This window comes from Strigops habroptila, chromosome 20, assembly GCF_004027225.2.
Source record: "Strigops habroptila isolate Jane chromosome 20, bStrHab1.2.pri, whole genome shotgun sequence".
Taxonomy (NCBI): Eukaryota; Metazoa; Chordata; class Aves; order Psittaciformes; family Psittacidae; genus Strigops; species Strigops habroptila.
The window spans coordinates 657,235-681,935 of NC_044296.2; the positions used below are offsets into that span (position 1 = coordinate 657,235).

General features: G+C 47.0%; 3 protein-coding genes across 7 annotated transcripts in view; 2 read left to right on the top strand and 1 right to left on the bottom strand.

The window, feature by feature from the left end:
• CERS1 (ceramide synthase 1) overlaps positions 1-5,923 on the top strand; it is an 18,056-nt gene extending 12,133 nt beyond the window's left edge. The window contains exon 7 of the mRNA XM_030509715.1: positions 7-5,923. Coding sequence (XP_030365575.1) covers positions 7-49 — 43 coding nt within the window. The 3' untranslated portion in view covers positions 50-5,923. The remainder of the gene's footprint in view (positions 1-6) is intronic.
• Positions 1,929-4,060, top strand: GDF1 (growth differentiation factor 1). Its single transcript, XM_030509716.1, has 2 exons — positions 1,929-2,216; positions 3,166-4,060. The coding sequence occupies exons 1-2, from the start codon at positions 1,940-1,942 to the stop codon at positions 3,990-3,992; spliced, it is 1,104 nt and encodes a 367-aa protein (XP_030365576.1). The 5' UTR covers positions 1,929-1,939; the 3' UTR covers positions 3,993-4,060.
• The window catches only part of UPF1 (UPF1 RNA helicase and ATPase), a 23,546-nt gene continuing 4,754 nt past the window's right edge, over positions 5,910-24,701 (bottom strand). Inside the window, exons 2-24 of one of the 5 annotated variants that reach the window (XM_030509703.1) lie at positions 22,611-22,753; positions 22,083-22,172; positions 21,411-21,578; positions 20,342-20,531; positions 19,588-19,749; positions 18,837-18,921; positions 18,568-18,666; positions 18,265-18,382; positions 17,284-17,443; positions 17,068-17,186; positions 16,641-16,805; positions 16,322-16,436; positions 15,985-16,128; positions 15,334-15,547; positions 15,001-15,118; positions 13,232-13,388; positions 12,091-12,233; positions 11,243-11,417; positions 10,470-10,551; positions 9,817-9,978; positions 9,002-9,219; positions 8,460-8,582; positions 5,910-8,349 (exon numbers count right to left, since the gene is read on the bottom strand). In XM_030509703.1, coding sequence (XP_030365563.1) covers positions 8,463-8,582; positions 9,002-9,219; positions 9,817-9,978; positions 10,470-10,551; positions 11,243-11,417; positions 12,091-12,233; positions 13,232-13,388; positions 15,001-15,118; positions 15,334-15,547; positions 15,985-16,128; positions 16,322-16,436; positions 16,641-16,805; positions 17,068-17,186; positions 17,284-17,443; positions 18,265-18,382; positions 18,568-18,666; positions 18,837-18,921; positions 19,588-19,749; positions 20,342-20,531; positions 21,411-21,578; positions 22,083-22,172; positions 22,611-22,753 — 3,147 coding nt within the window. In that variant the 3' untranslated portion in view covers positions 5,910-8,349; positions 8,460-8,462. The remainder of the gene's footprint in view (positions 8,350-8,459; positions 8,583-9,001; positions 9,220-9,816; positions 9,979-10,469; positions 10,552-11,242; positions 11,418-12,090; positions 12,234-13,231; positions 13,389-15,000; positions 15,119-15,333; positions 15,548-15,984; positions 16,129-16,321; positions 16,437-16,640; positions 16,806-17,067; positions 17,187-17,283; positions 17,444-18,264; positions 18,383-18,567; positions 18,667-18,836; positions 18,922-19,587; positions 19,750-20,341; positions 20,532-21,410; positions 21,579-22,082; positions 22,173-22,610; positions 22,754-24,701) is intronic. The other 4 variants (XM_030509705.1, XM_030509706.1, XM_030509704.1 and 1 more) reach the window with 4 other exon arrangements.

Here is a 24,701-nt window from a genome sequence, read left to right on the forward strand (position 1 = left end):
CCACAGGATGCACCTCAAGAATGGACTTGTGAAGAACAAGCGGTTGTGAGGGACTCGCGGCCGGAGCTGGGGCTGACCCAGGACCCGACTCAAACCCAGCACGAGGAGAACTTCATCCCTGACACCCCTTCACCCCCTGCCCGGAGCCGGGGAAGAGACGCCACTGGCAGGATCAGGCCCCTCCTGGGGCTTGGCTGTGACCAGGCTTCACCTGATGCTCATGTGCTTTGTGTAGCCAGCCCGTGCTGGTTCAGCTGAGAGGCTGGTGGCTTTGCTGGTCCAGGTAGGATTTGGAGCTGGCTTTAGGTCCCCTGGTGTTTCTTCTGTAACTCCATCCCTTGGCTGTTCTCAGTCCCTTTGTGATATCCTCTGTCTTTACTGTTGGACCCTCCCACCAACCCTTCCTCAGCAGCTCTTGAAGGCTCCTCTGACCCGGCATCAAACTGGGGAGGGAAACGTCCTCTCCTGCATGGGCAGCACCGTCCCAGGCCAGGGGAGCCTGAAGCCAGCTCTTCTCTAGCTGCTGAGCAGGGACTAGAGGGGATGTGATGAGGCATCTCTGAGCCTTCCTCCTCAGGGGGGTCACTAGTGCAGAGCTGCCCACATCCGTCTGGAGGCACAGCACAGCTTCCACGAGCCAGTCTGCCTGGAAACCCAGCCCTGGAGCGTTAGTCCAGCCTCCTGGCCTGTCAGATGAGGGCCAGGAGCTTTAGTTTGCTTGAAAAGCCAATGTAGATCTTCTAGTTGCTCAAAAAGCCAGTCCTAGTCCTGCAGGGTCCCCTGCTGAGGGGTCTCTAGACCCTCACCCAGCAACATCTGCTTGCTCAAGTGAAGAACAAATAGTTCCTGCTCCTCGGGTTGGTTTTCCAGGCAGGGCTGGCCTGAGCCTTGCCCCGAGGCTGGGCTGTGTCTGCGCCGGGCAGCCCCATCGCTCTCCCCTTGCAGGGCCAGGGCTGCTCCTGTGTCTGTGCTGGGATGTGCAGCTCCCTCCCAGCATGAGGGGGGGATTCAGGGCAATAATCCCAGTTCATTGTGGTTTTATTCTGTGTTTGGGCGCTGTATCGAGTCAGCTCCAGGCTCCTGTGAGCCCTGGGGAAAGCTCCTCTGGAAACAGAGAGCAAAAGGTGACTTGGGCTGATGGAGCCTGGCCCAGGCTGTGGGACCCGGACCCTCCTCACCCGCCGCCGTCTCCGCTTTAGTTCCTTGGCTTTTAAGTGGGATTTGCAGGAAGGAGGAAACAAAGGGAGCTGAGATCCCGGGTGATGCCTTGTCTCGTGTGTGGATAAACTGGATTTTATAGCACTGGCTTCAGCATTCATCTGGTAACTCCATGGCCAGACTGTGGGGGTGTGTGTGACAGCAGGTTTGCTGCCTGCAGCCCTGCTGGCATGGAGAGAAAGGGGCAGGGACCCGGCTGGGGATGGGTGCTGAAGGTGGGTGCTGATGGCTTCTTGTGCCGCCCGGGGGCTGTGCCTGTAGGCAGAGAGCTGAAGGAAGAGTTGAAGGGTTTGGGGTGCTGGAAGTTGATGGCCTTAAGAGAGAAAAGTTGGATGCTGTGATTGAGAAAACAATGAGGGAGCGGGAGGAGACCCAGCTCCGTGCCTGCGGATCTGGGTGGGATGTGTGTGCAGTGGGTGGGAGCAGCTTTGTGTGGGGAAGAGCAGCCTCTTCCCTGTCATCAAGGACTTTTGTTGGACCCGGATGGTGTGGAGATAAGGGAGATTGCAGGAGCTCAGAGGGAGGAGCAGCAGCCTCAAAGGGTTAAGAGGTCCAAGGGAGCCCGGAGGGATGCTCCCACCCTCTGCCCAATCCTGGGAATCCCTCGTGCTAATTGAGCACTAACCAGATCAAAGGCTCCAATTGGCCATCGACACCCCCTGGCCGCTGTCTTCAGGTCCCCAGCCCAGGCTGCTCTTTGTCTGCAGGAAGGAGTGGAGCAATGTGGCTTCTCCCCAGCTTTCAGGCCAGCCTGGCCTGGGCTCTCCTCAGCGCGGCGCTGGCCACACAGTTAAGTTTGCAGGAAAGTTTGCTGTTAAAATCCCTGGGTTTGAGCACCAAACCCAGCCCCAAAACCCACGGTCCTGTTCCCTGTGTGCTGTGGCGGATCTTCCAGAGGAGGAAAACGCTGCCTTCCACAAGCAAAGACCTGGGAGATGCCTGTAGGGTGGAGGAATTTAATGTCCCCGGGAACATCATCCGTGTCTTCGCTGACCAAGGTACAGAAACGCCCTGGTTTGGGTCCTGTCTTTTGGAAGCTCTTTGGGCTGGGGACTTGGCTTCTGTCCTTCCTTGGCTGTCTCTCGGGTGCAGGTAGGAGAGGCTGGGAGAGGACAGGGCAGTGCCCAGTCGCTGCTGTGTGAGCTCTGGACCCTCTGGGTGCTGCAGATGGTTATTTACAGCTAGAAATGTGGGTGAGGGTGAGGGTGTGGAGCTGTGCGAGGCTCTGTCCTGGAGCCACCTACAGCAGCCCAGTGGTGCTGGTTTGATCCCAGGTGACTTGGCCCATGGGGCTCATGGTGGTGACGTGGCTTCTCCATCCGCTGGGGCTGTGGGTGCAGCGAGTGGGACCAGCAGCACCCAGCATGGGGAAGGGACGGGTTGTGGCCATTTGGCTCTGTCCCTCCTCCCGTTTGTCTTCCTTCCCCTGCCTGGCCACGCAGCACATTGAGCTGCTTCAGCCTGAGGCCCATCTGAGCCATTCCCACTTACCCAGTTGTCCTCTGGGTCTCTCGTGCTTCCAGGTTTCCAGTGAAAAGCTCGGGCTGGCTAAAACAGGCACGTTACCAGCTCCTAAAGTTTGCGGCTGTTTGCAATCCTGTCCCCTCCATCCCAACCACCCACCCCCTGGCCTGGGGAAGATAGTTACAGCTGGGGAAGAATGCGCGCCAAAATGTTAAGTAGCATCCAGAGGAGGTGCTGGCATGGCTGTAGCATCCTGGTGCTCCAGCCCAGGCCAGCGTTGGTGCCTCCAGCCCTTTCTGAAGGCTGTGCCATGGGGCTGACAGCCCTTGCTGCAGCTTTGTCATCTCCAGCCAGTGCGTTTGGCAGCCCTCTCCTGTCAGCCCCATCTTCCTCTCACTGCGCAGCCAAGAGCTCAAACAGGAGCTGCTCCTGCTCAGTGTAACAGGGTTCAACCCCCCCCACCTCTTTCTCCTTCTTTGTCAGGCCACTTCATTCACAACGGGCAGCCCCCCAGGCTGCTGTGCCTGCGGAAGCGCCTGTACTTTAACCTCTCCGTGCTGGAGGAGGACGAGCGCCTGACCATGGCTCAGTTGGAGATCAAATTCAGCCACAACTCCTACCCTAGCCCCAGCCAGGGGCAGGGCTTGGAGCTGAGGCTCTACCGCAGCTCCCGGCTGGCTCTGCAGGGGACACCGGCCCCTGAGCGCGGCCAGAAGCTGCTGGTGGAACGGTCCTTTGTGCAGCTCCACAAGTCTCTTGTCTTTGACCTGAGCGGGGTGGCGAAGGACTGGAGAACGCACAGCAGGAACCTGGGCTTGATCCTGGAGATCACGGAGAGCAGCGGCGATGGTGCCTCAGCCCTGGGGAGCGGCGGCTGCACCAGCATCAACTCCTTCCTGGACACGTCCCTCCTGGTGGTGACCCTCAGCCAGCAGCAGTGCAGAGCTTCCAGGAGGAGGAGGAGGAGTGCTGAGCCCCCCCCCGTCACCCCAAGCAGCCTCTGCAAGCCCCGGCGGCTCTACATCAGCTTCAGCGACGTTGGCTGGGAGAACTGGATCATCGCCCCCCAGGGCTACCTGGCCAACTACTGCCTGGGTGAGTGCCCCTTCCCGCTGACCGCCGAGCTCAACAGCACCAACCACGCCATCCTCCAGACCATGGTGCACTCGCTGGACCCCGAGGGGACCCCCCAGCCCTGCTGTGTCCCCGTCAGGCTCTCCCCCATCTCCATCCTCTACTACGATAACAGCGACAACGTGGTGCTGAGGCACTATGAGGACATGGTGGTGGATGAGTGCGGCTGCAGATAGTGGCATGTGCGCTGCAGGGCCCAGCTGGAGCCATGGATGGGTGCTGGAATAAATCCAAGTGTGTTAAATCCCCCCTGTGCTGGTATTGAGGGAGTTTCCCATTGGTGCAGCCCTTCCGTCGGTGCAGCCTCCCATTGGAGGTGCCCTTCTCCACGTGCAGTTTTGGGGGGTTCTTGCATTAAGAGGTTGGTGCTGGAGGTGTGATTTAGCAGGAGCTGGTGCAGCTCCACACAGCCTCTGGGGTTATGATCAGCTCTGGTGCTGGTTCCCTGCCCTGTTCTCCGCGGGTGATGGCAGCACCAGGTTGGGAATCCCAGACCCCTCGTGCTTGGCTGAACTGCTGCTGGTGCCAGCGAGGAGAGCGCAGCCGCGGGGCTGCTGCTTTCCAGCTTTTTGGCTGAATGCTGTAGATTTGTGCAAACAGAAATGACTGTTTTTAGTGACCTGCTGCTGGTGGTGCCCCCGGTGCGGAGCGGGGCTGCGGCAGCTCCAGTCCTGCTGCAGGAAGAGGTATGTTGTCACTGCGGGAGCTGCGGCTCCGGGTGACTGAATCCCTTCCCGCAGGGCAGAGCGTGGAGGGGCGAGCACCGGGTTCTCTTGCTGGGGGAACTGGGGGTGGCCATGGCACGGGGGGGTGGCTGCTGCACGGTGGTGTTTTGGCTGAGGATGGGGGTGAAGCAGCGGGAGGTGATGCTCCAGTGCAGAGCTGGAGGTGTGGGGGGGGGAGTTGCTCCCTCCCAGCCTGCTGTGAGTCCAGGTTTAACTCGCCTCATGTGCGAAGTGATGAGACCAGGGTGGTGTGTCCGTCCCTGTGCCGGTGGCTGGGACCAGCCGGAACCTTGGCTGGAGCCAGATGGCAGCCGAGCATCAGCCCCGCTCTGTCAGGCCCCATTTGTGGTTCAGTTTTCATTTGGTGTTTGGGTTTTTGGGGGGAACAGAAGCAGAATCCACGTTAGACTTGAATTCTTTGTCTTTTTTTTAATGTGAACCTGAGCCCAGCTCCTGGTTGGTTTTGTCTGTGTTTTGCCTCCCTGCTCTGCTGCAGTATTCCCTTCCCCTCGGGGAGGCACTACAGGTTTAACCACTGTTGGGGTTGCTGAGGAAGGGGGGTGCTGGCCCCTGCGAGGGTGTTTCTGCCAACACCCTGTCATGAGGAGCAGAAGCCCAACCCAGGAGCAGCTCAAGGACTGTAGCTGTGTAGTTTACTAATGTTTTCATGTCCAACTGTGTTTCTGGAGTAGCAGAAAGCACCACACCTGCACTCTGCTTTACTCCAGTGGATGAACAAGAGCTATGCTGGAGCCCATTTCAAGCACTTAAATGGTTTAAGGGCTTAGAGGAGGGCTTGACCAAGGCAAAAGCCCCTTCTTTCAAGTTTAGGATAGGCAGGATTAAGAAAACCTGTAAGTATTTGGGGTTTTGTACCTGTGCTGGGGCAGACTCAGAGCCTGAAGGACTCAGCTCACTTAACACATAGTAATGCCAACTCCTAACCTGGTTCTGCAACATGATGAATGGCAACTGTTCACCTCTATCACAGAGACATAAGGAGGTGGGTTACAGTGACCAAACATGGAGAGGCCCTGGAGTAGCTGCACTGAGCTCATACACAGGCCTGGGCCCTGCTCTAACACAGGTAAAAGCCATTCCCACATTTACTGGAGGAGGGAGACGTTCCAGGTGGGACTGGTCACCTCTGGAACCAGCCTCAGCCTTTGGTAACTCCTGTGGCTCCCCCTGCACCCCGCACACAGTCATGGACCACCCCAGGGCTCACAGTAGCCCCCCCTGAGCCGGAAGAAGGGAGGGGAGAGGGCATTTAACAAGAGTGGTCACAGTTTGTTGCTTACCCGTGTTTGCTCTGCACATCCCCACTTTTGTACTAGTCTGTGTTAAAAACGAGTAATAAACTTGAGGTTTATACAATCAGACTAAGTTTTAATGAACGGTGCATGGTTTCATCATCGAGAGTTAGGGGCCACCTCGAATGCAAGAGCTGTTTATTAATATTTTTATTGATGACAAACAGGTTTAAAACAAACTGAGACAAAATCAAAAGAGTTAACACCGTGCTAGCACTGATGTCTGGATTTATAAAACTCAGAGTAACTGCTACAAAGGAAAAACCAGCACAAAGCAGAGGCAAGCATTCCCGTCAGTGAAATAAAGGGGGTGAGGGGGAGAGGAAGGGGGACGGTACTCAATGGATTGCATTGCACAGAGGGTACAGCTTCAACCTATCGGAAACGTCTACGCAGCTACGCAGCCTACAGAGGAAGAAAATTAAAAAGCCCTTCGGCAATGTTAATAAATAAAAGAGTCCATCTCACAGGAGGAAGGTGGCCTCTGGCTCCGGGCTCACGTTGAGTCTAAACTCTGGAGGCTTTTGATGAGAAAAGAATGGGTTTCACTTCTGGAAAGTTTCTTTTGCAGTTCTCGCTGCAGGACTGAACAAAACCCCCCCTGAACACCTGCTCCATGGTTATGTGCTCGCTACTCACGGGTTGTGGGGATGCTACACCAGGTCTGCACTGGGGAGAGACACTCCTGAAAAACTACAGCAAATACAGGTTATGAAAGCAGGTCAACGATCTACAGAAAGGACAGTAATGAAAGGGCTTCCCCCCCAGCTACAAAAAGTGGGTTTTTACGTCATTTAAGTACATTCAGATGAGAGGTATTCTTGAGTTCCCCCCCGACCCCCCCAAAAAAAGAGACTAGAAACACTCGGAGCCCTTTGAGTATAAAGCTAACTTAATTCAGACTTTAAAAACACCCAGGTTAGTGAATCCCACACTACTGTTGGTTGCCAATTGGGAGGTAGAGGCTCAGCTCATTTGGGGATTGGATAAAAATGGGGCTGGGGGTTATTGTCAATTCTCTGCCCTGTTTCTAAAAAGGTTTAGACAGAACTAAAATGCTCCCAGTGTTCCCGTAGGACTTGGTTAAGACATGGGTACAACTTTGAAATTGGATGGCTTCTCTTATGTGCTGTTCTCAGTTCTGACTTCCAGCCACTCCTCAAGCCAGCGGCGGTGGCGCAGCCGTGGCCACGGCTCCGGGTTTGGTTCTCACACCTGAACCTGTCAGCGACCTGCCTTCCGCACCGAAGAAGCCCCACAAAAAGCCTGACCCCGTATCTCTAAAGCCACCCAGCTCTCAGAGGCCACCTTCCAACAGCCGCCTGCTTTGTCCATTTTCCCCACCTGCTTCAGTAACATTGTAGAGTCTTTACTTCAAAACCAATATAATCCCCAGTTTCCACTACCTCTTCCCCAGGTCTGAGGGAGCGAGTCAAGCAGGCCCATTAGCATCTTTTCCTCCAGGCCGAAGGGCACAGGAACCCATCCCCTTTCAAGCGCAAAGTTCATCTTACAGAAAGGCTGTTTTTCACAGAGTAGAGTCCAGACAGTTGCCAATTGAAGCATACAGAAAACTTTGAAACCCTCCTCCCGCTTGAGCGCGCAGGCTCCTGTCACTCTAACTGCTATCCAATGTAGGAAGAAGAGGCTGATTGCTGCAACTTTAAATCACACTGAAAAGTTCTCAAGGTTGGTGCTCTAATTTAGTTTTGGTTTAAACTTTTTGTAAGCTTCTCAGAACAAGCATCTCCCCAGGTCCACCACTAAGAATTCAGAGACAAACTTCTAAAAATTCAGTGCTCCTTTGAAAGAATCTCTTTAAAACCACCTTGTCACGAAAGACCCGTTCAGAATGTGGGCGACACGATGACACTAAGGATTTCAGAGCCAGTGTTGGACAACAAAACCTGCATCTCAGAGTTGAGCATCAGCCATGGCCCGCTGGATTCTGCTTGGCTTGCTGTCACTGAGTCAGGAACTCTCTCTCTTTCTCTCTCAGATACTCTGCTTCTAAAATGTAAACAGTTACTGCTAAAATATAGTACCCCTTTAAAACGAGAACAACTCTGAGATGAGGGTTTTCCTCTCCCCATCTGCTCTGAAAAGTAATGCCCTGCTCGCAAAGAGAAGTATGGAATGAAGTGAAACCTGCTTAAGGCCCTTCTCTCGAGCTTGTTGACTGGGGGAGCAGGGACTCGGCTGACCACTCATTTCAGGGGAGTTGCTTCCCAGTGAGGCGCCAGCCAGTCCTTCAGTGCGCTCTCTCCTCTCCGGTCAGGCTCCTGGTCTCAGTGAGCTTAGCAGTGGGCTCTCTCGCGCGCTCCTTTCTCTCTCTCCTCGCCGTTGGTTGGTTTCTTTCTCCTGTTGCTCTCACACAGTGGTGCTTCAGTTTTAGCAGTGGAAAACAGGTATCCATTTTATTTTATTTTTTTTATTACCCAGAATAAAATGCTGATGAACTAAGCTCCACACAAGCTTAGCTCTTCTTCCTCAACCTGAAAGCGAGAAAGCAAAAGCTGCATTAGGGATGTCACTAAGACAAACGCTGCGTTCATGAACTTAAACAGGGAGGAAGAAGCAGAGGAATGCTCCTCGGGTGCCTTACACTCTAATACTGTGACAGTCCCGTCACTCCACCATGTTGATATGCACGTTCACCCTGGTAAGTAGAGTCCTGTGACAGCGCCACGTCAATCTGAGATTTAAACTCATCACCAAGGTAACTGTCCTGAAAACAAAAGCTTGTGTTAAGCCTCTACCTCCTCGCCCAGCCCAGGTGCTCCCTCAGCAAGCAGAGGACCCGGCAGCCCAGAGGGCTGGGGGGGGATTCTTGTTTGGTTGCATTGGATTTTTTAAAACCCACTCTTTTTTGCTGCAGAATTCCCATAAATACAAAGGGTTTTGCAATAGCCAGAGGCTGAACAGGCAAGTGGGGCAAAGTTAAGGTCTAGAGCTGAAAAAGTTGAGCTGAAGTCTAGACATGCAGCATTGCACTTTATGCCAGAGCGTATGTGAAGTTCACCAAGGGGAGGAGTATGAGTCACTGAAAATAGTTTTAGTTTCCATTTTCCTCGGTGCTAGGAAACAAGGATGCGCATGCACGGGAATCACCACCATAAACCTCACTGTCCATCAAATCCTGCTTACCTGTGATAATTCGGGTTGGGAGAGCCCAGGCTGACTCATCTGTGATGGCTGACTCATGGAGATATACCCCTGAGTCAGTGGACCCTGGGAGAAGGGCTGGGACACCACGTCTTGGCTCGCTTGACTATTTGGAAGGTTTGACTGACTAGTTCCAGGAATCCCAAAACGATTTTTCTGGCGCCCACCACGACCAGTCTTCCCTTTTGGTGCCCCGCGTCCTGGAAAAGCGTTAATCCCAAGCAGCAGTGAGAAGCCTTAGACATGCAAACATGAAGACCTGATCACTCCCAAGAGGCAACATTTTGTATGTACTCAACATAGCGGTGCAGAGAAGTCATGGAATGGTTTGGGTTGGAAAGGACCTTAAAGCTCCTCCAGTTCCAACCCCCTGCCACGGGCAGGGACACCTTCCACTAGAGCAGGTTGCTCCAAGGCCCTGTGTCCAACCTGGCCTTGAACACTGCCAGGGATGGGGCAGCCACAGCTTCTCTGGGCACCCTGTGCCAGCGCCTCAGCACCCTCACAGGGAAGAGCTTCTGCCTCAGAGCTCATCTCAGTCTCCCCTCTGGCAGGTTAAAGCCATTCCCCCTTAACCTTTACCCTTGTCAGAAGTCCCTCTCCAGATTTCCTGTAGGCCCCTTCAGGTACTGGAACCACAAAGCAAAGGGACACTCATTGGAGGCTGCAGTGCTGCTGTGTCTGTGCTCCCTACAGCTAACAGAAGCTCATCATCTCCTCCCATCAGAGGAGCAAAAACCATTCTCTGAGTTCAGAGCTAACCCGTGGGGTTTGCCCCAGCTCCCCTCAGCCCGTACCTGCGGCTGGTCCGTTTGCTTGGCCGAAGTACCCTGGCGGCGGCATCGGCGGCATCACCAGGTTGAAGGGGATGGGAATGTTCATGGCAGTGACGTGGCTGGGGCCGGCGCTGATCATCCCGATCTGGTCATGGGTCTGGAAGTACATGTTGGAGGGGCGGCCTGGGGAGGGGAGGAAAAGCCACAGTGATTCCAGGCATTTAAAAAGCGATTCATGTTCCTGCTTTGGACAGGAGTCGAGGACTTGGGAGCAGAACTTGAAAGGACAAACCTACCCCTGCCAGGGACCAGCAGTGTTTCCAGTTCACCATTTACTCCACATTTAATTTCAGATACTCATCTAACACATTCAATCCTACAGTTACTCTTCTACAGCACCAGCTTAGACTCCCAAAATGCACTCGCATACACACACATACACACGCTCCCTTTCCCCTCATTTTTCACTTGCTGTGCAGACACCAGAGCTCCTATACACAGACAGCAAAATCCAGGCACATCATAAATATTTTCAGTTCTTAAATTCCTCATTTTTCTGTAGTGGCTCTTCAAACATTCAGAAATTTGAAGTCTGTCGAATAGCAAACCCCATGGGCTTGGTGGGAGGGAAAGTAAAAACCTCTGGAGATGTTAATTTTGATAGTTTCCTTTACCTTGACTGCTCCGGTCATAGACAGATCCTGGAATAATGGCCTCCCGTGCATCATACATGGCAGTAGTCATGAAACGGGCACCCTGGAAGCATTAGAGGGGTTAGACAAAGCCTTTGCACATAAACCTTTGCACTACAACTTCAGGATAAGCTGTTTTGGGTAAAAATGCAATAACACACCATGGATCACGCATACTTTACAAGTGCTGAGTAAAGTAATTGTTCTATGTGGAAAGCATCCAACTATCCTTTCAACCACATCACGACAAGAAAAAGAAAAGGTTGTACAGCCCATCTCACACTGTGAAACTTTTGATGAATTTTCAGGCTATTTTGAGGTTCTGATGATAGTTCTTCCCTTGCTCTATTCCTGCCACCATCCTGTGATGGCTCATGAGCTGCCCCCTCCCCCAAATGCTACTCATGATAAAGTATAAAACTTGTAGGTTGAGGATTAAAGTACAATGCTGTAAGTAAATGTGCCTCATGAGCTTGCCATTTCTACACATACCAGTTCCTTTATGCTTCATTCACCTCAGAATTTACCCCCTCATAACATTTTGCAGTAAATAGCTACAAAAAAGCCCCAAAAAGGATTTTCTACAAGCACTTACAAACAGCTGAAGCAGCAAATTACTTGGGTCACACTGCATTAACTAGGCAACAAAAATGGCAAGTTATGGGAGTGTGAGGCTATGGGGATGACTGTTTCTTCCATCCATTTATAACTGATCGAATCCCAACTATTTCATGCCACAACCATGTGAGACTTACTGGGTTGATGGTGTTGACGAGCTTCCGGGGCTTGCTGAACTGCATAAGGCTTTCCCGGAGGTTGTTCAGTGGTCCCTCCACCAGCACCTTCTGCTCCTTGTAGTAATTCAGCAGGTGATTCCAGAGTGGTTGTTTAGACAGAGCTTTTGGGTTCCCAACAATAATTACTCCATACCTGTAACAACAGCAGACAGAGAAGGTAAAATTAACTTTGACTAAAACCAAAGCCACGCGTTGCATTTAAATCTCAGAACAGCCTCGAAGTCCACCTCTTCCACAGCACATCAGGGCACCCAAGAGCAGCCCATGGTAGGTGTAACAAACTCTGATGCAATTGTTTTGTTTACTGCAGATGATTTCTGTACTATGACAAAACACTTGAAAGGAGATTGCAGCAGCCAGTTGCTCAGTATCACAAGTTTCCCTATGCAGGTTTGCCAAATACACCAGCATGCTCAACCAACCACCACCCTGGATCAGCTGGAAAGCCTGCAGAAACCAAGGAAGCCAACCAACAGTGTGGATTCCAAATTACCCTTCTCAGTCATCAAACCCATTAAGAGAAGCAAAATGATAAGAAAGGGTTGGTGGAAGGGGTAAAGCAGCAGATGAAGGGTACAAAGGGGAATAACAAGGCAGATTCTACAAACTACTGATGCCAAGCGGAAACGTTCATTAGGTTGAGATTGCTCTTGCGAGTTGTAGGGAATGTGGAAATCACTCGAGGCTCCCTTAAACCAGGTGGGGAAGGGCCCACTACCCACAAAACACAGACCTTCTGGTCATGGGTCTGTACCAGTGCTTTAGCACACTGAAGTAGGTCCAGAATAGATGAGATTTTACTTTACCTTGCTCTTGTAAGAGCTACATTAAGACGCCTGGGGTCATTCAGAAACCCTATCCCTTGGTGTTCATTGGCCCTCACACAAGAAAGGATAATAAAGTCCTTCTCTCGTCCCTGGAAGGCATCCACACTTGCAATTTCCACTTCCTGAAACAGAAGAAAACATGTAAATCACAGAAGCACAGTGCAAAACAGCTCTGCTACCAACAGGCATTACAACATGCCTTGGCCATGCAGTCCCCATCAGTTGACAAAAATGTTATTTTTGTAATGACAGATGATTTGGTAATTCCACTGCTCTCTAAATAGTTTCCCTAAAGGAGAACAGTCAGTCTCAGTTTAGGACAAATTACTTTTATGTTCACTGCTTTATGGTTCTCACATTTCCCCAAACCTGGCATTTGCACTATGGAAAGCATCCCTTTCTAGGTATTTTGCCAAGAAGACTTCTGACTATTCCAAAACCTCGTAGTAGAACAGGTCCAAATTAGCACTGCTGCTCCCAGCCTCCGAGAATCCTGAATCAGAGGGACAGATCATTCCTGGCAGAAGTAAAGGTATTTCCACCAAATTTTCCTTCAATGAAAACACTGACCAAGTCCTCACTATTGCAAAACAGACTATATTAAACATACAGCAGTCTTGTTTGTAGCAACAAATTTGAATGTTTGCTAGAGGAGTTCCACTGATGGGAGGATGTGTTTCCAAGCAAATAAATAGTACGTGGGTCAGAATTTATGGTGCTTGGTTTCCTGCATGTCTCTTGGCATGATGCTTTTATTTTTAAGGCACAAGCTGACTGAAGCTTTTCCACAGTTGAAGCACTAATGACCTCTCCTTTCTCTGCCTCAAGGAGTCCTCAGAGGATGGACTCACTGAGCCTTCCTTTCAGAGTCCATAACAAGGCACTCTCCTTTATGTGGCCAACTGCTCCCCTGACATTTATTGGCATTTGATACCTGCTAAGCTTTTCCCCCCGGTCTATTTTAACCACAATCACTAAAAACCCCCCAAATTACTACAGAATAAACAGACTGATGCCTAAGAAGCCAGACTGCAAATGAAAATACTGTGAAGTTTCACAATATCTGACTTTTTGAGCTGCTCTGCATCCAAGTGTTCCCATGTGTGCAAGCACTCCGCACCTGGTAGAGCTTTGTATGCAAGGAGCCACTGAACTGCATGTACTGCACCAGGTAGGAGCGCTGCCCTTCGTAAGGAGTAATAATGCCAATCTGATCTGGTTTGGCACCAGCTTTCAATAGCTTTGTAGTTATCTTCTCCACATTGGCAGCTTCCGTCCTGGAAAAAGAGAGTTGTTTATCTGAGGAGAATCAAGGCATTAGGTTGAACTTCTTGCAAGTTAATGGGTCTAAAAAACTTGGAACGTGAATGCTGAGCTGGCCGTGGCCAGCAAGGCTGCCTCAAGAAAAAGACAATTCTGTGCTGCTTGAGCACTCTGATTAATCCAGCTTCAGCTTTGCAGGAACATTCACCACTATCAGCTCTCGACTTAGGCCATGCGCAGATATTCTCAGCCAGAGGAATATGGGCAAAAGCCTTCCTCCCAAAGAAAACCCTCAGAATGACACAAATTTCTCCTTAACATATAAATCCACCCTCTCAGAACTACACAACCAGACTTCCCAGATAGCACAATTCATGGCAGCCACCATTTCAAAATGGAATTTCTTAGTAGGGTTCAATGTACACACGTACTTTTATGAGTGAGATCATTAAAAGTGTTCCCGCCTGCTGTGCAAACAGATCCTTCAGTTGCTTTATCTTCAAAGTTTTATATATAGAATGTTTTTAATGCCAATCCCCCTGTCAGCCAACTGCTGTGGTGTGTGTTTGTGCACAATCTGGGTGGCTGCATTCAGTCTTGCACATGCTACTCATCAGACAGACAGATTAAAAATAACCCAGCACTTATTTTTCATGATTTGGTCTGGTTTTCCTTCCAGGCACATGAACACGTCTGACCAAAAGGAGCAAAGTGTTTTAAGCTCACTCTTTAAAAAGAAGTTGGAATGTACAGCAAAACAAAAAAGAAGGGATAGACAAAAGAAAACTAAGTTCTCATTCCTTACACACCCCGGCCAAAATTAAAGACTCTGCTTCAGGAGCTACTGGAATTCTGGCCTCAAAATGCAACTTGATCAGCATTTCCTGCTGCAACTGCAGTCAGTTTACTTGCTGGCCCAAATTCATTCCACAGATTAGGCACTTAATTGTCCCATGCTCCTTACGCTACCAGTGAAGGAAAACACACACCTCCACAGAACAATTCCAACCCACTTCAGATCTGAACTGCTCCCACTGGAAATGCCTTTTTCTCTTCATTTACTGGGAAGAGAGCTTAGGGCAAACCAGCTCCAGGATACAGCTCAGCCTGCACCATCCTTGCTGGCAGCTTTGATTATACAAAGCACACCAGCAACTTCAGCCACAGCTGTTAACAGCAAACAACATTTTATTCATTTAGAAGAACTACTGCAGAGCATAAGGATCAACAGCACTGAACACTGTACCCAACACACGAGCCATTTGATGGCTGTGGGCTGGCTCATTTGAATACCATCTTCACAGAAACAGAAAGTAACTCTTCTTGGAAATCACAAGCCTTTATTTAGCTGTTAATGCCTTTATTCAAGGCAAGGCCACCACAAGTCATGGGGGAATAAGGAATACTATGAATTTTGTTGCAGAAATTCTAGATAAAGAAATTCTTAGATATTTGGTCTGCAGTGGGAATCACATATTGCTCTCTCTCTTGACTTCAGTACTTGTGACCGTCTCCAAGGGATGTGATTAGTAACAGATTCATTTAACAATCTCCCTTACAACCTGAGATACACTGGGATGATGTATTTTTAAGTAAGTTTAGATCTCAGTGCTGAATTTTCTTTACCTGTTTAAGTAAGAGGTGCCTGAGCTGGCAATTTCTTCCTGTCCTTGTGTAACGTAGAAAAACATTGGCTTATCTGGCTGTGGCCACTGGAAATCAAACCCTTTCTTCACACGGTCCGCTGAAGAGCACGAAAAAGGTAAACCAGTTTTTAGCACTGTATTACTAGCAAGAACATATGCTACTTTCATATCAAAGCACCTTAAAGACTCAAAACTAAGTGCAGTGGCAAGTCTCGTTAAGCAAGTGTATCAACATACTCATCCAGATGAAGGATTAAAGGAAGGATTCTTTAAGGAATGGAAAGGAATTTGCACGAGTACTGTTCTTGCTTACCTGCAGTGACACCATTCTGGAGTGAACCCTCATAGAAGATGTTGGATGGGAAAGCACTAAGTGCAGGATGCATGCGGTACTGCACCTGCAGGCGGATCGGCCGGATACCCAGCACCACCAGCCTCTCGAAGAGGCTCTGAGACAGCCCAGCCTTAGCAGCTTTCTTACACATCACAACAGGACCAAGCTGGCAGTGGTCACCCACGAGAATAAGCTGTGAAAAAGGAAGTTGGCAGATCTCTAAGCTTCTATTTTCTGAAACTTGCCCAGTAGCTAGAAACAACAGCAATATCCTACTATAAAATATATTAGGAACTAACCAGTCTGACTTGTAATAAGCTTCAGATCTAACCTCAGGTTTATAAATCTTTAGTGTCAACTAGCTTTTCAGCTCATCATTTTCAAGTAAAATCTTATTCAGTCTCTAGATTGTTCCAACAGTACCAACATGTTCTAAGCAAAGATTATGCATAGAAATGGAAAACTAACAGGACTAAGACAAAGATGCTTCTATCTGTAGTATGGAAGCATCTTCCACAAAAGGATTTTGTTTCTTTGTATGCCCACACTGTGAATGTTGCTGCTTGCTGCTACTTCCTCTACTCATAAACTTTAATGAGATTTTCTTTAATCAAGTCCAACAGCTCCTACCTGCTTTGCTCCCAGCACCACTGGCACCATGCACTCCGGCTCAGTGGCCTGGGTGCTTTCATCGATCAGAATGGAGCGGAACTGCATCTTTGCAAGCCTTGGGTCACCAGCTCCCACACATGTGCAACAGATCACATCTGCGTTCTGAGACAGAAATGCGACTAAGATTAATCACGTAGGTTATCAACAGCCAGTATTTCTACATGCAGGAGTATCCAACACCATTCCAGGAACCTCCCCAAAGTTAAATTGTACTCTCACCTCCACCAGCAAATTACAGCCAAGCCTCCAGTGGAGGAAGGCAATTATTTAAGCTACTAGAACCAATGCACCTTACCATAAGTAACTCCCGCTCTGCTGTTCGTTTCAGCGCCCGGTAACGTTTCTCATCAGCAGATGACAGTTCTCCAGTTTCATCTTTAAGCTGCTGCAGTTTCTGAAGTTCTGGCATGCTGCAAAAAAGCAATTTTGCTTTATGGCCTAATTAACAACTTCATAGGATTCCAGTGGAACTCATTCACAAAACTAAACAGGACACAAGAAGTTATCACCAAGCAAATACACGTTGTCACCATGACACAGTTCATCAGTGGCGTCCATCACAACACTTCAGTTGGGTTTTTTTTGTTCCCCTGCTCCTTTCAACCATTTCTTACCTATCCATGTTCCTGATCTGGTTATGCAATGCCAAGAAGGACACGGGAGAGTCAATTGCCTCACGACTTTTAGCACACAGACGAACCACTTTCAGTCCAGTTTGATGGATCTTCTCAGTCAACTGATCCACAGCGATGTTACTCGGAGCACAGACTAGCACAGGCCTTGGGAAAACATGAAGCAAAAAGTCTCAATGAGCTGTAACAGACTTGCAATAAAATCCTGTGCTCCAACACAGGCCTCTGAAAAATATGCTGGGGAAGAATATTCTCTGAAATAAGCACAAGCCTTCCCGTAAAAAATATACTTGTAAAAAACCATTCTAGTTCAATGATGCAAATTATTCTGATGTTAAAATGAAGCTGTTTCTTTGACCATTAATAAAATAACCTTGTACGTACAGGATTCAGAGAGAACAGTTCTTACCCGTTGCCCTGTCTAGCCAGATGATAGACAATCGTGGCTGATGTCACTGTTTTTCCGGTACCAGGAGGACCCTGAATAAGGCTCAGAGGACGCTGCAGGACAGTCTTCACAGCATAAACCTATTCAGTATTCAATGCACAGGAAGGTACAAAGTTGTTCCAAGCTCATTCATAAATCCCTTCTCTTTTGTGTATAGTAAAAAGGAGATGAGGTTACCTGAGAATGATTGAGATCAGGAAGTCCTTGTGCTGTAAAGCGCTTTGGCAACTGGCATTTAATAATTACATCTTCCACCTCATGACCTAACAGCTTGTGATAGATGTACCCGGACACTGAGGTCTCATCCACAGCGAATGTTTTTAAAGCACTCTGCATTCTGAAATGAAGGAAGGACAGAAAACACCTCAAAATCAGTATGACCTCAATTACAACTATCCATAAGTGTCCTACACAAAGGTTAATCAGACATCAGACACAAAATATATCTTGGGAAAAGAGCAATGTAGAAGACTTACTAACAGAATTTAGAGACAGAAATCAGACTCGTGAGAACACAGATGTTTTTCCTCATACTACAAAGTAGTATAACCAGAAAAATCTGTAGAGAAACATCAGAGAGAATCTGCAACAGTAATTTTAAGTCTAAGATTTGATGAAAAAATTGTATTTGGTGTTTCTCAGGATCACAAACCAACTCCTATCTTACAAAATGCAGTACAGACATCTCTGAAGTCTACTGACCCCACAGCCAACTCAAATGCCTTGAAATTTCAGCTAGTTAAAGCAATTCAAAGTCTAGGAATGCCAATTAAAATCAGAGAGCACTTCATGATGAAGCAGTGTTCAGGAAGCTGAAGACAGTTCTTTTTGCATCCCAAGTATTACTGAACATGAGGTAAGTTTTCCCCCACCTTGATGTATTTGCAACAAACCTTAAGCATGCCTTAAAAAATGAGAAAAATTGACAGTTTGATGGCATTCAGGTTAATGCAGTTCCTAGTGAAAGCCAGGCCTGGTGCTCTATAACCCAGGTACCACATTCACAGGCTCAATACATTGGGCGCACTCAGATTCCTGACTCCCAGTCTCACCAAACAACTCTTCCTGTTCAAGGATTCCCTCTGAAAGTAAAGGAAAACACACACACACACCAACTGCACCCATTATGTGCCCAATACTGAAGTGCTTTCTCAATACCTGTCAAATGAAGTCGACTTCCACACAAAATCCACTTGGAAGTTATGAGTGACTTCCACAGGCGCTCCCACGCTGCTCCTCAGCTCGATGGCTATCTCATCACCATAATCTGTAGAACCTCGTTAAGTAGTAATCTGCAGCAAACTTCTCCATTGTATTTTTCCCAATTTTGGTATTATTTTAGCAGACCCCCCATGACAAATTAAAAATTAGCTCAAAATTACTTTTGGACCCATTTACTGATTTCTCAAAGACTTCAACCTTCCACTAAGTCTTTCTGAAGGCTCACTAAGTAAAGGATACTATCAGGAACTTTGATAACATGACCAATTCCTTTCCACAAAGGGGCCAGGTCTCCCTTATACCTCAGGCAGATCTCATCTCCTTGCATAAGACGCATATCTACAAAGGAAGGAAAAATGTTCTCAGAATATTCACCAAACAACCACTTCCCAAACCAAAACCAACACAATACTATCTTATACCCCAGACCAGAACAGTTCTCCAAACACTGATATTATTCACCAAGCATAAAACAATCCAGACAAAACATACAATCAAAGTGTCATTACCCGAATCAGTCTTTGGCAAAGTGAAATAGGCAATTCTTTTCTTGTTCAAGCCCAGGTCCCATCTGACTGTGATGTTATCTTGGGTCTAATAGTAAAGAAAAGGCATCTATTAGGTTTTTAAAAATCTGTTTGCTAACTCATACAATCCTCACCATCCTCTACTTCAAAACAGTCGAGAAATGAAAACTTGCTGTTCCAGCATCACAGCAGAGACAAATACTGGTATTTATTCCTATGGCCTGAGATCACACCATCTGCAGAAGATAACTCTGTTCTACAAGAGCTACTTAGTTAATGAGAAACAAAGTCCTAATCAGCACCTGCATTATTCTCTCCCCCCCACCTTTAAAACATTCATGAAGTGCTTGCATGACCTCACGCAGTTCAGGTGTGACTGGAAGCTCTGACAAAGGTAACAGCAGGTTATGAGGATAACAACATAAGGTGGCCAAGTTGCAGTTCTACAATAGAGTATGGCTCTTGGAAAGATGAAACTCTCAACACAGAAAAGATGGAAGTTCCCAAGTGTTTCAAGCTGTTTTTTTAAACCTCAGTTTGAGGATTTTCTCCTTTCCTCTCCCTGCTACCAGACACCATCATTACTACTGTAGTTACTGTGATGTAATAGTATTGTAATAAAGACATCTACTTCACTTGAGCCTCTCTTGTATGCTGTTAACAATAACCATATGTTTGACACCAGAGAATTGGTCAGAAGCCCCCTCAAACAGGCATATTTCAAGTTTATTACCTGAGACTCCTTGAGTTTCTTGTCATAGTCTGCCTCAAGCTTGACCAGAGGACCAAAGATATTTTGGTACTGATAAGCATCTTCATATCTAAGCAGGACATGCTGTGGTTCTTCATCAACACCAGGCTTTTCCAAGTCCTCAAGGGTTGCAGATGGATTTTCCTAGAATTTGAAGCCCAAGTGGTTTCTTCCAAAGTTTTAAATACAAACAAGTGACAAGTTTTCACCGTGCAACAGGACTGATAACACTGTGTTCTACTACCACAGGAAGTTATATCAAGGTATAACCATGTCATGGTGTTAAGACTACACCCAGACGTTATATGTCATACTCACATCCAGTCAGTTTTGTTATGCTTTAAAAAATGTACAGAAAAACCTCTCAGAAAACAACAGCTGAATACTAAGCAAGGATGAAGAGTTCCCTACTCAGCTAGTCACCACATAAAGCAGAAGCAAGTGAAAGACGTGATATGGGGAGGGAAAGTTGTTTTTTCAGACAGCCTGACAGTGCAACTTGAACAGAGCTGAAGAACTCAAAAGGTGAAACTTTCCTACTTTGATAAACAATATCCTGAATGCTTTCATCAATTCCCAGTTGCACTGCTTGTCAAACTCGCAGGATTTAAAACTCATGTGATTTAAGTATGTTTCCTGCCTTATAGAGTTGCTAAAACAGTCTTGTCCTTCCTTCATAAAAACACAAAGTTAGCACTTGGTAAAACATAACCAGTATTTGAAAAGCAGCACATACCTTCCAAAGTTCTTCCAGTTTGTTAATCTGTTGAGCTGTAATCTGACGGGCTCTCAACTGCTCCTGTTCAGATGGAATCTTCACCAGCCATGAAAGGAAACAACGATCCTGGATAAGAGGCTGCCACTGTGAACTGTCCCAGTTAATATCCTTTAAACTGCTCTGGCTGGCACATGGCTGCCTGCACAACCAAAACATTGGAAAAATTGTTAAATTAGACAAGTGTAAGAAAAAGTCTGTCGTGTGAAGTGTAAAAATAGCTTTATCACGCTCCTGAAACAACTCAAATATCTCAGTGAAAAGGAGAAAACAAACCCACCCTATAACCTGCTGGGCCAATTCATCTTTTGGTTCCTTTTTCTGCTATTTCAACACTGGGAAGGCTCAGAATTTTAAATAGCGTTTCTTGGGTGTTTCTAGAACTGAAAATTGTAACACCTGAAGTATTAAATGAGACACTCACCTTTGAAAGCGTTACAGTCCATTAAGATTATGCACATATATAATATATCGGAAAACACTTGGGATTACTTCCCATCTGTTGTTTAGGCAAATAGAAGAACTCATTCCATAGAAACACACCTTCTACTGTCAAATACATGGTGATAGCATTTAATTAAAATACATACAATTAAAATAATGATTTCTGATAGAACCTCTCAGAGGAAAACTTCCAATTTACTGTTGTCTTCAAATGACTCTATGAGCTGACAGAAAAACATATTGTGTAATAGAGTCACTGCTCCAGGAGGGATCCAGAGTCACTTCCTGAACTGATCTGTTACTCTTCCAAGTCTGAAGATCACAGTTCTAGAAAAGGGGAAAACCACCTTTCTTCCATTAAGGACTACTTCACTTCAGGTACTTTTCTCTGGAACCAAGACAATTGCCCAGCATAACAGAATGCTCTTTTAGTGATTATCTACTTGTATACAATTCATCTGAAGGAAAAAATGGTGTCAAATTAGAGCATAAAATATATTTTGGTACAAAATGAAAGCATCACCCTTTAGAAATCAGCTTATGCAACAGACTTGACACAAACATGCCAACAAAGGCATTCTCTCACCTGCACAGCAAAACCACCACAGAGTCCGCCTTAGCTGGAATAAAGCCCAGGAGAAACACATTACGACACCCGCAGTTGTAACATTCCAAGACGGTCTCTCCTAGAGGCCCATCCTTATGGAGAGTCACCTCCTTGCACTTCGCTCTCACAAGATGATTAACAATGTGGCTGAAACCAAAGAGAACATACATTTGTATTCATTTAATAGGAAAATCATATTTAGTCCTAACAATGTATCAGCTCAGTTATTAAAAGACACAAACAAGAAATCGATTTACGCTGTGGCAGACAATTGTAAGATACAAGCACAGATACTAACAGAGTTTCACTGGTTTCTCAGTGCATGAATGCTTTAAGGTACAGGAGTGTGAAAGAACAGGAAACGTGTAAAACGTTCTTTCATGTTCCTGGTAATTGAAAGAAGGCTCCCAAAGCTCCATAGATCAAGAGGTGCTTTGCAGGAAGACACAATGGGGGAAGCTCACTTCACAGAAGTGATTCAAGTTCTGCTGAGATTGAGCTCTAAGCTGGTAACAGCAGCAAAGCTCCACAGGCAGCTGGAGGTTCACATTTAAGTCACCAGACTTTGATTACCACCAAAATCTAAGTCACAGCCACCACATCACTTCAGAACAAACCCACTCTGGAAACAAGACTGTCATTGTTATTTACCTGCCAGATGTATTTCCACGCCCATTACAGAACCACTTTTTGCTGGTGTTGCAGTAAACCACACAAGCAGGGTCATGGATGCCACAGTAACTGGAATTACAAGTGAAAAAAAAGGCAGTGATTGGGTACTTGCTTATAGGAAAACACAAATACAAGATTTAAACTGTGTGGCAGTGTCCAAAATCACAGGGAAGTGAAAATTAGGGAACATGAGTGTTGGTAAAAGCATCAGACACGAGCTAAACTTCTGTTCTGAGTCACAGGTATTTCAACACTTCCCAACATTGCTATCCTTAGGTTGGCTTAACTTTCTACTTACTCCTCAAGGGAAGTCCAAAACCTGCTGGACGAGGCAGCTCTAAGTATCCAACAGAGCTCACCAGAGGGCACCATTCTCCTACCAGTACATGGCTGTCTCCAAAGAAGTTGCTCTCAAAACCCAAAATCCTCTAAGCATACACCTTTCACTCCCACAAAGCACTCCTGCCTCCTGGAAATAACAAGCCTGAGGCAAAGCTTAGGTCTTACCTGCAAGCATGCACAGGAAGGTCCTTTGTGTAATAAGTATCTTCCTCATCTTCTTCAAAATTCAACTCTGCCAGAAGCTGGCTGGTTTTAGCCACGTTATCATCCACAGCTCCATTCTGGAGAATGCCATCAGGTCCATTCACCTGAAATACAAGGTCAGTGCTTAAGTTATACAATCAAAATAGAGTCCACAACATGAAGGCAAGGACAGTAATCCCCCCTCCTCACAGCAAAAACTTGGGTTTCGTTTAGGAAATCTCAAAAGGAAAGTGCTGGTAGGAGCTGAAACACATCCCAGTTAGAGCATCAGTATCCACTTCACCAACTTTCTACTTACTCCTCAAGGGAAGTCCAAAACCTGCTGGACGAGGCAGCTCTAAGTATCCAACAGAGCTCACCAGAGGGCACCATTCTCCTACCAGTACATGGCTGTCTCCAAAGAAGTTGCTCTCAAAACCCAAAATCCTCTAAGCATACACCTTTCACTCCCACAAAGCTCCTATTTCAGAGTATTTAAACTCCTATTTCAGAGTTTAAATAGGAGTTTAAGAGTATTTAAACTCCAACTGGTAAGTAGAAAGAAGTTAACAAAGGATATTGCTTTTCTGCACTGACATTTTTCCATCTTACACAACACATAAAATTCCATTTAAACAATTCCAGCAGTATCAAAAGTTCAGGTTTTTCATCCTTCATTTTATTCCAGAAATCAATCTGAAAACAGGATCTTTATTGTACAGGACATTCCTCACCTATTTCTGCTGTTGACTATCCACTAAATCAATGCTGTTCCCACCTCCAAGATATGAGAAGTACAACTTCATGACACTTGGACAACAGAGAGCAAGAAATCAAGAAGCTTGTTTCATATACACCTAGTTTAACAAAATTGTGTGACTTTCCATTTGGTTTAGGTTTGACACGATTTCCTAAACTGCAAAAGTGCAAACCCTGTAACGCAGCTCTAGCTTCAGAGCACTACGCCTCAGAGATGGGGGTGCTAATGCAGCACATACAAACCAGGTGCTCTTTCCACTGAGGATACACTGCCAGAATCATGAAGTTCTGCACCATTTGGTGCTGCGTCGACAGCTTTTGCACACCAAGCCCCTCTCCTGTTAAAAACAACTGCTTTTTGGCAATACTGAGCACGGAGCTTTTACCACCAGGAAGGAGCATCAAGAAGAGGGAATGTCACGGAGTAGATCTGGGCATAGCATTGCCCCTTGGGCCTCCCTCCCAAAATAACTTTGTTCCTTCAGTCACTTGATTCTTTGACTCTCACTAAAACCTGAGAAGAGGGAAGTGTCCCACAATCCATGTTAACTTTGAGTGGCAAAAGGTGGGAAAGGGACCACCAGAGTGCCTGCAATGGTTAACATAATGCTGACAAAGCGTTCAAGAGGAGTGCTCTGAGGTAGTTTCCCTATCACATGTATTAACCCCCCCCAATGTTTTTACAGGTACTGGGTTAGGATGAGATTTATTTATGACAGTTTAACTAGCTAATAAATAGGAGCATAAGAATCACTCAAGGCCTTTGTCTACTGATACAGTATTTAATAACTCTCTTGCACTTAAGACATTTAATGCAATTTATCTGGTATCTGTAGGTTAATTCTCTGCAGGAGATGAGAAAGCTGCCCACGGTGAGGAGAATGCTAAACCTTTATTAAAAGAAAGCTGATAAAAATAGTTGCTGTAGCATTTTAAAGCCAGAACTCAGCAACAAATCCAAACAAGCTTACTTCTCTGAGAGCCCCATTCAGGTTCCGTGCCAGCCAGTGTCAGTACTGCACATTAAAATTTAACAGCCACTTGCAAGAGTTAAAATTAAGTGGAAGCCACTTCACATTTGCCCTCAGCAGTAAGGAGCTGGACTCAATGACAGCAGCTTTGTTTCATTATCTCCAAATGAAATGAGCTGCATTTGCAAAACACAATCCAAATGGTTTGACTTATAATGGATGTTACCTCCAAGTACTGGCTTTTAATAGAAAGAACCAGCCAAGAGGAACCATCAGCACAGAGTGTGCTCAGAGTGTGCAAAAGCAGCAGAGGGGGAAAAAAGGGAAAACGAACTGCAGCAGC

Bases quoted from the DNA above. Each gene is read 5' to 3' on its own strand.
- GDF1 (XM_030509716.1), top strand. From the start codon at position 1,940: ATGTGGCTTCTCCCCAGCTTTCAGGCCAGCCTGGCCTGGGCTCTCCTC. The intron at 2,217-3,165 runs GTACAGAAACGC...CTTCTTTGTCAG, and splicing joins CCGTGTCTTCGCTGACCAAG to GCCACTTCATTCACAACGGG.